At 41.6% G+C, this 14501-nt stretch overlaps 1 protein-coding gene across 3 annotated transcripts in view; it reads right to left on the minus strand.

The window, feature by feature from the left end:
* The window catches only part of TTBK2 (tau tubulin kinase 2), an 81193-nt gene that overhangs the window by 19446 nt on the left and 47246 nt on the right, over window positions 1–14501 (minus strand). For 2 of the 3 annotated variants that reach the window (XM_086613322.1, XM_086613320.1), the window contains 3 exons: window positions 12594–12805; window positions 10792–11395; window positions 4259–4507 (listed from right to left, as the gene is read on the minus strand). In XM_086613322.1, the coding sequence (XP_086469448.1) occupies window positions 4259–4507; window positions 10792–11395; window positions 12594–12805 (1065 nt within the window). The remainder of the gene's footprint in view (window positions 1–4258; window positions 4508–10791; window positions 11396–12593; window positions 12806–14501) is intronic. The other variant, XM_086613323.1, reaches the window with a different exon arrangement.

Raw genomic sequence — 14501 nt, forward strand, 5'->3', positions numbered from 1 at the left:
CATTAAGCCATCGCCCGCAACTCTTTGAGTGCGACCATCCAGTCAATTCCTTATCCATCAAGCGATCCATCCACCAAACCTATGTCTCTCCAGTTTAGTGACAAGGATGTCGTGCAGGACATGAATGCAGGTAGATGACGCCAGTTGCTCTTCCCTTATCCATCAATGCTGTAAGCCCATCGTAGAAGGCCACCAAATTTGTCAGGCGTGATTTGCCCTTAGTGAAGCCATGTTGGCTGTCACCAATCACCCCCTTATTTTCCATGTGTCTTAGCATAGTTGCCAGGAGGATCTCCTCCATGATCTTGCCGTGCACAGAGGTGAGACTGACTGGCCTGTAGTTCCCTGGGTCTTTTTTTTTTCCCTTTTTTAAAAATGAGGGCTATGTTTCCCCTTTTCCAGCTGGTGGGAACTTCATCGGACTGCCATAACTTCTCAAATATGATGGATAGTGGCTTAGCAACTTCATCTGTCAGTTCCCTCAGGACCCGCGGATGCATCTCATCAGGTCCCATGGACTTGTGCACCTTCAGGTTCCTTAGATGGTCTCGAATCTGATCTTCTACAGCAGGCAGTGCTTCATTCTCCCAGTCCCTGCTTTTGCCTTCTGTGACTTGGGCTGTGCAGCTGGAGCTCTTGCCAGTGAAGACTGAGGCAAAGAAGTCATTGAGTACCTCAGCCTTCTCCATATCCTGGGTAACCAGGTTTCCCGTTTCCTTCCAGAGAGGCCCTATATTTTCCCTAGTCTTCCTTTTACCACTGACATACCTATCAAAGCTTTTCTTGTTGGCCTTGATGTCCCTGGCCAGATTTAATTCTAGCAGGGCTTTGGCTTTCCTAACCTGATCTCTGGTTGCTTGGACAATTTCTCTATATTCCTCCCAGGTGCCGTGGTTTTAGGCTGATCCAGCAACTAAAACTCACACAGTCTCTCCTTCTCCAGTAAAGTAGAGAGGAGAGAAAAAAAAAAAAACCCAAAGGGACTGAGGGTTGAGACAAGAACACAGGGAGCACCCACCAACCATGGTCCCAGGCAAACCAGACAGGGCTTTCTCAAAGCAAAACAGTTTATCAATGATTACTTAGAAGGACAAAGGGAAACAAAACCGATTACTCGAGAGGACAGAAAGAAACAAAAACAGATCTTAAAACCGACACCTTCCCCCTCCTTTCCTTTTCCTCCCGGCTCTACCTCCTCCCCCCAGCAGCACAGGGGGCAGGGACTGGGGGAGTGCAGGTCAGTTCATTCCGTGCTGATACTGCTGCTTCTTTCTTAAAGGAGAAGGAGTCCTTACACCCTTTTCCCCTGCTCCAATGGATCCCCTACCCACAAGGAAAAATCCACAAACTTCTCCAGCGTGAGTCCAGCCCACTGGAAGCAATCCTTCCCCACAGATTGCTCCGGTGTGGGCTTTACCACAGTCTCGGGTACTTAGGGAGCTGTAGCCACTCGCTCCGGCGTGGGTCGTCACGCAGACTCCAGATGCCTCTCCGCCTTGTCGTGCATCCCAACACGACCATCCTCAGGCTCAGGCATCTTCTCCCCACGGGCTGCGAGTGGGTCTCTGCTCCACCAAGGCCGTCCTGGTTGCAGGGGGGCCGCCTGCTATCTCACCATCAGCCGCAGGGGAAACTCGGCTCCGGCACACCTCCTCCCGCTCCATCCTCACTGACCTGCTGTCGATGTGGCTGTTTCTCTCAGATCTCAGTCCTCTCCAGGTGAACTCAGCCCAGTGGGCACCCCGGGAGTGGGGTGCCCCCGAGTTCCCCAGCTGGCTCCACCGCCGCCATTCTCTGTGGGCGGCGCCGGCCCAACGCAGGCAGCTGCCCGGCCGGGAGCCAGGGAGCGGGGGCAGTGCCCTCCTCCCTTCTCTCCTCGATCCTGGGCAAAGCACCTTTTCCGGTCCCTTTGTCCTGACTTAAATAGGGCAATTCGCAGAGGCGCCCTATTGGCTCAACCCCGAGGGGGATGGCAGTCTGATCTGGTGGCCAGAACTAAGCCTAACCCGGTTCCAAAACCGGGGAGGTCGCAGGGAGCAAAACCCCTCTCCTGCACCAGAACCACCCCCCCCTCCACATCAAACTATGACACCAGGCTACTCGTCCTTGCTTCCACTTTCTGTAGGCTTCCTTTCTGTGTTCGACTTGGTCCACGAGCTCCTTGTTCATTCATGCAGGCCTCGTGGTGTTCCTGCCTGACTTCCTCTTTGTTGCGATGCACCACTTCTGAGCTTAGAGGAGGTGATCCTTGAATATTAGACAGCTTTCTTGGGCCCCTCTTCCCTCCAGAGCTTTATCCCATCGTACTCTACCAAGCAGATCCCTGAACGGGCCAAAGTCTGCTCTCCTGAAGTTCAAGGTAGTGAGCTTGCTGTGCACCCTCCTTGCTGCCCTAAAGACCTCGAAATCCGCTATTTCATGGTCACTTCAGCCAAGGCTGCCCTTGAGCTTCACATTCCCCACCAGCCCTTCCTTGTTGGTGAGAACAAGGTCCAGCAAAGCACCTCTCCTCATTGCTTCCTCTCTCACTTGGAGAAGGAAGTTATCATCCGTGCATTCCAGGAACCTTCTGGATTGCCTATGCCCTGCTGTGTTGTCACTCCAACAGATATTGGGGTGGCTGAAGTCCCCCATGAGGACCAGCACTTGCGAACAGGAGGTAGCTTCTATCTGTCTATAGAAGGCCTCATCTGCTTGGTCTTCCTAGTCAGATGGCCTGTAACAGACCCCCACTATAGTGACACCTGTCCCTGCCCTCCCTTTAATCCTGACCCATAAGCTCTCAGTTGCCTCCTCATCTATCCCCAGGTGGAGCTCCATGCACTCCAGTGGGTCATTGACACAGAGGGCGACATCCACACCATGAGTCCCCTGTCTACCCCTCCTAACGAGCCTGTATCCTTGCATTTCAAGTCTGCAGTCATAGAAGCCATTCCACCACCCCAGCCGTAGGAGCCATCGCACTACATCTCTGTGATGCCAATAAGACTATAGCCCTGCAGGCGTGCACATCTCTAACTCCTGTTGTTTATTGCCCACACTACACACGTTTGCATAGAGGCATTTAAGTTGAAGAATGAGAATGTGGTGTTTTGAACATCTGGGAGCTACTGTTTGTCTGTTTCCATACATCAAGGGCAGAACTATTTTTTTGTATTCAGATAAAAAGCAGCCAGGACTTGCAGGAAAAAAACACTGCTTTTTGAGTTAACAGACAAAATGTTGACATAAGTACACTAGCTACTTTGCCTGGTTATCACTCACCACTGATACTATGGAAGTTTGAAAGAAGTTAATGCTGATGGGTTACTTTTAGTATCAATACTCCTGTGCATGCTTCACTGAAGAAAAAAAAAAAGTATTTCACATACAAATATTTATACTGAAAAATACATTGGAAATAAAAGGCAACACAAAATATAATCCAAATGAAATATTAATGGTAAAATGATGATGATATGTTACGGTCTTACGCATTAATGCTATGTCATACTGCTTTACCAGTCAATGCAAGCTCATGCTGCTTAGCAAATCTCTGTATTTTTGTTTCTAAAACCCAAATTATGGTTAACTTCAGTTTTGATTCTAAGTCTTCATCTTTTTCATACTGACATGAAAGTGGGAATACAAAACTATGAAAAGTCCCCTTTCTCTATTGGTGACATCTTCCATTAGCTATGATCCCTGATAATTCCCATCTTTGCTTTGTATACTGCAAAATTCATTATTTGTTCATTCCCAAAGCAGCAATTTGACTATCTCCAGATCCTTTTTTCTCCCATTAAAATCATTTAACCTAGTCCAAATTTTAATATGTGTTCCCAAATCAAAATCCACCTGGTACTGATTATAGAAACACATTAAAAAAGAGATTTTAATCTTAGTTTTGAAAGAAGCAAAAAATCTGTTTTCAAGAGAAAATCCCTCTGAAGAAGTGAATCTGTCTTCCAGAACATCCAGAGATGCTTGGTGCTCCAGATCATAACCTGTGTAACAGCTCTTTAAATATCCTTCTCTCTAATTTTACCTCTTCTGAGTGAGACAATATATCTTTCTCTTAGAGTATTCCTGAACTCTATTGTTGAACAAGATCCATTCTTATTCCCTAACTTGATCTTTCAAAATATTTTTAGGATGTTGTGTATAGCAGTATGACTAGCATATGCCTACTACCGGACTGTGCAGAGCAGCTGAAATGTTAAACTTTGCAGATGACTGCTAGAACGCAGTCACTTTTATGAACACAAGGCTTATTCACCTGCTGAAGTTGTGCTTTTGAGATGCGAATGACAGGGGGGAACCTGTTGCCACAGGGAATGACAGGAAGCTGCCTACGACCAGTTGAGCGGGAGGAAGAGGAGTGGCTCTCAGCTGACTGACTCCTTGGTAAACCAGCCTCTTTCAGAGGATCCGAGTGGATGGATAGATAGGCTATAGGGCTCATGGTGCGGAGGATGGGACTTGAAATTCTTGGAGTGGAGAAATGCAGCATGTGAGATGAGTTGAGCTGTGAGAACAACATGGCGGGGAAGAAAATAAGGTTTAAAAATCAATATTTCAATAATTCTTGTTTATGTCTTGCCTATACGCATTTTCTTAGAAGACCATATTCACGACTGACTACAAGCTGATAACTTAAGTCTAATCTTCACATTTTCCATCAATGTTTAAAAATCCAGCATCAAAATCAAAAGTGAGCATCCTTTCTCTAGCTAGCTCCTATCTTCAGTCAGACAGCAACAACCTAGTGCAAATATAATAAACTTACACACTCTGTTCCAAGGACATTGCATACACAAACTAGTTGATGGCTGACTGGTCCTTGCACATGCTTAGCACATCCGTTCAACAACATTGTTTTCTGTGATGACTTTATTTTTAGCATACACACCCATTGCAGGCTTTAAAAATGAGACTGTACAACTACAACTATAGCAACGTATATTAAGAACTGCAGCTGACAGGATTAATCAGTGAGATAAGTACTAAACAATTCTAATGAAATTTCCCAAACACAAAATTTAACTAGAAGGATACACTGGCCTGGAGAATCCAGGAACAATTGCTTCACATTGAATTACATCACTCAAGCAATTAGAAAAGAGCAAAAATTGAAAGAACAGGAGCTGTAAAGTCAAAGTGTTCCCAACAAACAGTTTTAGACAAATTACACTTTCAAATTGGTTACTGATGATTCTAATAAACCTATAGCTTTGACATACAACTCTGAAATCAACTGATTCTTTGCAAGACCTTTTCTAGTACTAAATAAATATCTGATGGTGACACATCTAATACCTGTAAATGAGATTGCTAGATACAGTTCGCAAATCTTTGTTCCGAGTATATTTAGACAAAACCATGAAGAGCAGAGACATGGAAACTTTTTGCAAGCTTCATGAAGGTGATTTTCTGTTTCCTACCATGATATTTGCAATTCTAACCCGTACTCCTTTGAAACAGAGAGCACCTATCAAGCATTTGAGTTTCCAAGGAAAAGGTATTTTCAATTCTGTCAATCCTAAAGCTTCAGTTCCCATAATTCATAACTGTCTCTCAACTGGAAAAAAAAAAAAAATTTCCAGTGTCTCCTAAAAGCAGCAACTGACGATAGGCACATGAAAATTAAATTACTTACAACTGGGAAATAAATGGAAATTTAAGAGCAGGTTTTTGATAAAACATAATAGTATTTCAATGTACAAAATGCTACTTTCAGCAATATTTCTAAATAATAAAAATAAATAGATTCACACAGTCAAACCTCTTCTATAACCATGCATCTCTCTCTCTGTCTCTCTCTCTATGGTATTAGGTTGTCAACCAAGTGTGACCAGAGCCAACTGTTGTTTAATTTAAGCTGAAGATGAAAATAGAATTAGCTGTTACATATTCAACTCCATTATTATTTCTTTGCTGAAATATCTGCTTAACAAATATATGTTGCAAAGTTTTGTGCATGTACTCTATGGAATTCACTGCAATTCAATACAAACACAGTAAATTAATGAGTCCATGGTTCAATAACACAGCAAGTTCAGCTTTAGGCTCTTAGCACCAGACCAAGGAAAAGAAAATAAGAGCTGTATGATGCAAAGTGCTACTCCAGTATAAATTCACTGTTAATCTAGATCAGCTCAAATTCTTTTGACAGATTAACTTCATACCAGCAAATCAGGTACCGTCTGTCCTCCTGCAGCCAAAGTCAACATAAAGCCATAATGAAAGCATAAAGTCAGCATATATACCCTAGCATGCTCTGAATAGTTCAACAGAAATGTGACCATGTGTCCATGACAGAGCCAGATCAAGCTGGTACTTGCCGATAGCACATAGAATCTGTATTCCAACTGGAAAACCATGACTGATAACATGAAAATTAGTTCTCTTACCTGCAGGTTTTTTTCATAATGGATAGCATTATTTGCTGTAATATTTAATGCCTGAAACTTGCTTGTCCCTAAGCCAATAACTTAGACATTCTTCTCTCTTATATTTTGAGTTCAGGTTTCCTTCCTGAACTGGCACAACTTTACATTCTTATTAGAATATTGATGCTGTGTGAAACATGCAAAAAATCATCAATTACAGGAAGTCCGTGTACACACACAATTTCAGGAAGAACGTTTATCTACAAATGGATGGACTGCAGACCAGCAATTTCTTTTCCTTCACGAGAAAAAATTATTGTTGAGTATACGAACCTTTAGTTTCTCATACAGAAATATCCTTGCTACTACATACTACTTAAATAGTGAGCAATAAAGCCCTGAAAGAAATAAAGAAAACATAAAGAAGAATCATCAAAGTAAAAATGAAAAATAAAAAAAATACATAAATGAGGAAAACTATTTTATTCATTCACCATTGAAGTAATTGTTTGTATATTTAACAAACTTATCAGAATAAGCTCAAAGAACTTAGTTCATCTTACTTTCTCCTAAGTGATAGGGAAGCAAGTCACTAGAAATCTTATATGGGAGGTATATTCATAAGCACGATGACCATGACTGCTGACATGTCCTAAGGTTTCAAGTCATTAGAAATGAGTAAACTGTTTCAGAAATTATATTAAGCTATATGTCATGGTTTGATGTGGAGGGGGGGGTGGTTCTGGTGGCAGGAGAGGGGTTTTGGTCCCTGTGACCTCCCCGGTTTTGGAACCGGGTTAGGCTTAGTTCTGGCCACCAGATCAGACTGCCATCCCCCTCGGGGTTGAGCCAATAGGGCGCCTCTGCGAATTGCCCTATTTAAGTCAGGACAAAGGGACCGGAAAAGGTGCTTCGCCCAGGATCGAGGAGAGAAGGGAGGAGGGCACTGCCCCCGCTCCCTGGCTCCCGGCCGGGCAGCTGCCTGCCTCGGGCCGGCGCCGCCCACAGAGAATGGCGGCGGTGGAGCCAGCTGGGGAACTCGGGGGCACCCCACTCCCGGGGTGCCCACTGGGCTGAGTTCACCTGGAGAGGACTGAGATCTGAGAGAAACAGCCACATCGACAACAGGTCAGTGAGGATGGAGCGGGAGGAGGTGTGCCGGAGCCGAGTTTCCCCTGCGGCTGATGGTGAGATAGCAGGCGGCCCCCCTGCAACCAGGACGGCCTCGGTGGAGCAGAGACCCACTCGCAGCCCGTGGGGAGAAGATGCCTGAGCCTGAGGATGGTCGTGTTGGGGTGCACGACAAGGCGGAGAGGCGTCTGGAGTCTGAGTGACGACCCACGCCGGAGCAAGTGGCTACAGCTCCCTAAGTACCCGAGACTGTGGTAAAGCCCACACCGGAGCAATCTGTGGGGAAGGATTGCTTCCAGTGGGCTGGACTCACGCTGGAGAAGTTTGTGGATTTTTCCTTGTGGGTAGGGGATCCATTGGAGCAGGGGAAAAGGGTGTAAGGACTCCTTCTCCTTTAAGAAAGAAGCAGCAGTAACAGCACGGAATGAACTGACCTGCAGTCCCCCAGTCCCTGCCCCCTGTGCTGCTGGGGGGAGGAGGTAGAGCCGGGAAGAAAAGGAAAGGGAGGGGGAAGGTGTCGGTTTTAAGATCTGTTTTTGTTTCTTTCTGTCCTCTTGAGTAATCGGTTTTTGTTTCCCTTTGTCCTTCTAAGTAATCATTAATAAACTCTTTTGCTTTGAGAAAGCCCTGTCTGGTTTGCCCAGGACTATGGTTGGTGGGTGCTCCCTCTGTTCTTGTCTCAACCCTCAGTCCCTTTGGTTTTGTTTTTCCCCTCCTCTCTACTTTACTGGAGAAGGAGAGACTGTGTGAGTTTTAGTTGCTGGATCAGCCTAAAACCACGACACTATCATACTACTGTAATTTCAACATCTATTTTTAACCCCTTTAGTAACACTGAAGTCATTTGATTTACAGTCCTGAACTTACATTCTTGGATCCAAGCCTGCTCTTAGTAACTGACGCAACAGAATTAAATCAGCAGAAAATGGACCATTTGCCCATTATTTGTATTTTCAGGAAGGCACAACCTAGATAAAATTACTAAAGAATGAAAACATCTGATCCACAATCAAGGATCACATTCGAAGAATAGTTTCAGGTGGGTAAATGCTTTGAGAAAGAAGGAAGGGGGCTCTACCAAACAGCTCCCTGAGGTCACCAGGGCTCTGGAATAGAGAGAACTACTTACTTTATGAAGAGGCACACATATACTGTCTCCTTGTGAAGTGACTAGGACACTCACGTGTAAGAACAGTTAGGTGCTGGTACCCATCTCAAGGAACATTTAAGTATCTTTTATGAAGTGGAATACCATCAACTAAGGATAGAAAGAACAACTCACCCCCAAATACCCTCCTTTTGTTTGGCTTTGTTTGGCTTTCAAGGGCTAATGAAGTAGACAGAAGATTACCACAAATTGCCATCACAGTTGAAATAGACAGACTGGATAGACACACTCTCTTCCCTGTTTCTACATCAGTCAAATAATGGCTATTTTCTTTACTCCCAGTTCAGTTTATATCTTCAATTTCACACTATTCACCTTCAAAACAGCAAGTTCCTTCCTGCCATTCATCTTGCCCTCATAGAACTACTTGCTTTCCAGGATAATATAAACAATATTCATTTACCCATTTTTGAGCTCATGACAAATATCCCTTACCTGCTTGCAAAGCCAAACTAAAATATAATCTCACCTGAGTGTTTATTTCAATCAGTATTTCTTCCAATGCATCTTATAATTAATTGACCTTTTTTATAACTATTTCTGCTCCCCTGCTCAGAAGCTTCTTCCTTTCCAGATAAAGATATCATCCATTATTTGCACTGCAGTAAATGATATTCATATCATCTCTGCTTTCAGTTTTAAGTAAAATAGCTATTTCCCCAAAAAGAGTTAAGTTTGTATAAAGTGGGATAGTGCACTTGCATACAAAATTGCAAGCTGTTTTTAATGGCTTTCAAAATAAAAATATGTGATAATTAGTATTTTGTACAAGACTAATGTTGCTCTTTCTTGTCTGTTTTACTAAAACTAAGATTAAAATAAAGAAATTGAACAATTGAAAACAACTCATCAATTTAATTTTTCACCTTTACAAGTTTCCAACCTATCAAAAATTCTTTCATGCAACTAGTATTTCAACTTTAATCTCAAAAATCTTCCGTTGTTCAGCACAGTTCTGTATTTTAAATCATGCAAAATGAATCTTCTATAAACTACATAACTCACAAAGTATGATAGCTAAATATAATCTTGTATGAAATATACCATCTTGCATTTTCCATGAGAACCTAGATGTATCTGAATTTTTACTATACAGCTATAGTTCATTACATTGAGTAGTTAATTTTCACCATAAAGGATATTCCACACCATATAATAAATGAGTGGGTGGTGACATGTTTCCTTTTCTAATGAGCGGGCTGCAACTTTCACAAAAAGTGGTGATAAGTGGGGGAGAAGTACAACCAAGTTTCTTGGGTCAAAGAAGCTTGAAAGAATTGTCTTTAATATCATAGATGACACAGTATCTACTGAGAAAAGTAGAGAAATAAAACCAGGAGCTGATCCCTAATCACTTAACCTCACTCCCTTCTTAAGTAAAGCCAAAGAAGTCTTTGTTTAGAATCGGTGACAGAGGAGAAAACAAGTAAATGTTAAAAACTGTGCAAATGAGAATCCTCTAGAAAAGATGAAACACAAAAAGAAGAGAATGCAATGGAAGCAAAGCAACCTGTCGCAGTGAGGAGAAAAGTCTGGGAGCAAAGCAGTAGTTGCACAATTATTTTGGAAGTGAGAAGCAGCTAGAATTTATAAAAGCCAGCAAGTTGTGTAAGAACCATTAGAAATTTCAGAAGAAACAGGAAGAAAAAAAAGGGAATTCCAACAGAAAACACTACATCAACGATAGCGAGAGCAAGTAACTCTGTTTCTTTCATTTTAGCCGTTTAAGCTTTTCCTGAAACACATGAAATGTTTTAGCACAGCATTTTACATATTCATTGTAATTTTATGTTTATCTACTGCAAATATAATAGATATATATTCTCTTCCTGATCAGGAATCACTGCATAAGGGGCTTCTTTATATATACATAATTTTTTTTTTTTTTTTTTTTATGGAGGCCAGTTCTGTGAATCATACCTGCAGAACCAATAGCTATTTCCATAGGAGAACATAAATGCTCACATAACAGAACATGGAAGATCATTCTTCAAGAATCTGATGAAACTAGGAATTTCTGCCACACTATTGCATTTTAGTCACCACCTTTTCCCCTTACTATTTCCTGATACAATTCTGAATAAAGAGAGGTTCAATAAAGCAGCGACCGTTTTGTCTTACCGGAGTGAGTGCTCCTTCTGCTTGAGCTTCCATAGGACTTGTAGGAGTGGCTGCAAGAAGCTGTCCAGCAGGTCCGGACAGAAGTTCCAATTTATCCGTAAGCTGTTCAGAAACAGCAGGATGACACTCCATAGCTAGAACTAACTCCACCCCTGAGGTTTGGTTCTTGGCATGGACACTGTTTCCTGCCCAACCACCCTGTCTGGGCTGCTCTTCTGGAGGGGACTCCTCTAGAACTTGTAGTACCTCTGGCTCTTCATCTGAGGGACTTCCAGTCGTTTTGTGCCCTAAAGCCTCATTTGTCCTGAAGTCCTGCAAGTCCCGTTCCTTATCTATTATCACCCATTCCTTAGAGTCAACCTCCTGCCTGCAGGAGCTTAAGTTGACAGCTACAAATCCATTGCTAATAACACCATCAACATGTTCTGGAGAACTAGCTGACACAGGCTTTGAAGCATCTGGAAGATATTCTTCATCATAGTGCCAAACATGGTCCATGCGAGCAGTCACAGGAGCACGAATAGGTGTTTTCTGAGAAGGAGGAGGAACAGCAACAACAGGAGTCTCTGCCGCAGCATTCAAGTCTTTCTGCATCTTCACCAAACTTAAGAAAAGAAGTTAATATCTGAATTGGTTAAGAAATAATTAAATAATTTACACTACATTTGATTCTTTTCAGTAGAGGAAAACTAGATTTATATAAAAATTTGTCATATTTTAGAAAAAACTACAATGGTTGAAAGATCCACGATTTGACACAAATTGTCCTCTGATGTCAAGTGAAAATGGGCAGATGGTCTTACAAATTTGCACCTATTGTAAGTGTAATTGTAATGTATCATATTGTATTGTAAATGTAACTAACTACCAGAAGGGAGAATAGCGAGTGGATACCAACTCAGTGGTGACGCTACCACCAGACGTCCACTGTACTTAATTCATGCTACAAAGCATAGACTCAAAGCAGAACACAAGAAACAGATGTCTCTAGCAGCAGTTAGTAGATACTTTAGAAAAGAATGTTATTGTTTTGATTGATTCCTTATTTATGCTTTGCATAACTTGCTTCATCAAACAAATTCAAATTCCTAATCCCCCTATGATGTAGTTAGATGGATTTTGCCACTGTCAGCATCTCAGCTGTCTTCCACTGTCCCCACTCAGCCTCTGCCTTTCAGTCAGATTTCATTGTGTCCTTCTCCCCTTATTCTTTGTACACGTTGGCAAATTAATTGAACCTGATCTCATACATCTGTCTCTTCTCTACCTTCAAATTCCATTTTAAGACCTCTATCTTCTATCAACATTTTTTTTAATGTTGGTGCAACACCTGTGGGCATAACTAAACCTGCTGCATGCAGGTAGATTTCTAACTTAACTTTATAACTCCACTTCTTGTAAACTGTCCTTCTCATGTCATATAATCTAATCCCATGTTACCTCTATTGAGCACCTAATGTCATCATTCTTATTTAGGATTAGTTGCACTGACTGTCAAGAGTATCCCATTGAAGAAAAAGGTCATAAACATCAGGGTTACACCACTAGATCTTGAAATAAAAATAATCTGAAGTGTGGAAGTCCAACTCTAACTGTATGCCAGCACTAATTTTTTTAAAAAAGCTGCCAAGTGGTGAAATTAATGAAGCAATATTAGGACAATAGTAAATACTTTGCTGTAGCTTGCATAAGCATAAGTCAACAGCTCCACTCCTGGTTTTCACATGGTAGAGGAAAGATGATAGCATCTTAAATACATACACTGAAAAGATCTAAGCATCAAAATAAAGTAATTTCTTTACCAGGTCTCAAGAAATTTATCAGTGTCTGGCTTTGGCTCCAACGTCAGACGCTTCTCCAGTTCAAAGCTGTGAATTGAGCGTAACTTTCGCACCAGTGGGACATCTCTGTCTAGCTGGGTGGTCTCTGAGCGAACACGAATTGGAGAACCGAGACTCGGTGCATTAAGTATTCCATTCACTGGCCCATGGCTGTTTTCTTCCTCTGTGGCAGCCTATGCAAAAAGTAAGGTAAAAATGTAATTCACAAGGAATGACAAAACAGAGGAAAACAAAATACTGCATGGTGAATACCATCCATGTTTTTAGCCAGTGATAAGTCAATTTGTATTTGGAATGGTCCTTAAGTTCATGCCACAATTAAAGTAGTTTAGATATGCTTTTCAGCACACCTACAACAGACAAAATACTAGTAATATACTAGTTCTGAGTAGGTCTGAGAACAGGTAAAATACTCTAAACACAAAACCAGTAATACACTTAAATTTACTCCGACATTACACAACCACCTCTGAAATTTTCTTTAATAAGAGTCTGAAACACAGTACTTGTCAGCATCTTCAGTCTGCTTTACAGTTGAGTGCTCTTACTAAAGAGAAGCTAGTTTCCAAGCTGTCTTTATGATTCTCTGGAACATATAACACTGGTATAGACTAAATCTACTAGATATTTTTGCGACTTAGAACTACATTTTACTCTTATATAGAATCATAGAATTTCTAGGTTGGAAAAGACCTTAGAGATTATCCAGTACAACTGTCCCTAATCCCCATTAAACCATATCCCTAAACAGTTCATCCACCCTTTTCTTAAATACATCCAGGGATGGGGACTCAACCACCTCCCCGGGCAGTCTATTCCAGTGGCTGACAACCCTTTCAGAGAAGAAATTCTTTCTAACATCCAACCTGAACCTCCCCTGACTAAGCTTATACCCATGTCCTCTTGTCCTATCACCCATCACTAATGTAAAGAGCCCTTCCTCCACTTCCCCACCATCCCTTCTCAAGTACTTGTAGGCCGCAATCAGGTCTCCCCTCAGCCTCCTCTTCTTTTATGTATATATATATGACTACATATATACATCTTATATACCTACTGGACATGATTTAAAGCTAGGATATCATGATCATCCTTAGTGTCAACAGGTATAACTAACAGGAATTGCCTTTGTTTAAACCAGAGCAATCTTCCCTCTCCCTCTTTGGTAAAAAAACAAAAACAAAGAAACAAGCACATTTGAAAATAGACACCATGCCTTATTCCTTCCCACAATACATTTTTTTCTAGTAAACAAGAAGTAAGAGCCTCAAAACTAGACAGCAGCTCTCCTAGCTAAAGAACATTTCAGTAGCAGATCTCTCTTCACATTCAAAGCATTTTTATATCAGAAAACAAGGCTACATTTGTCCGAGTATGAAATGCTGTGATTGTGAGCAAGGGAGACAGGAACTACTTCTCAGAGAATACTTTTCAAAATTAACCGTTTCTCATTTTCCAATTAATTCAAACTTTTCAAAATAAATTTCAAAATTAATCTCTTCTAAAGACTAGCCCACAAACCTCTTCGAATCAGTACAAAGGTATGATATCTTACAAAGAGAAAACCACCAAGTGAATTAAATGGATACTGCCAATCACACTGTCAATCTGTAAACTGAAGAATTACATTAAACCGATCTTTGTATATTCAGTATCTAACTTTTACACAGTCAAGATGCAGGAAATTTGCTTTGGTTTCATCCCGTGAGCAAGAACGAAAATCATGTCTGAAGAACATGAATACGAATAAACTACAAAGAATCTCAAGTTCAAAATTATCAGCAATCTCCTATTGATTATAAAGACATGATGAAGTGACACAAGGCCCAAAAGCTTGTCTGCTTGTTCCAGTACATAAATTGCTCTAAT

Source organism: Tauraco erythrolophus, chromosome 6 (assembly GCF_009769465.1).
Source record: "Tauraco erythrolophus isolate bTauEry1 chromosome 6, bTauEry1.pri, whole genome shotgun sequence".
Classification (NCBI taxonomy): Eukaryota; Metazoa; Chordata; class Aves; order Musophagiformes; family Musophagidae; genus Tauraco; species Tauraco erythrolophus.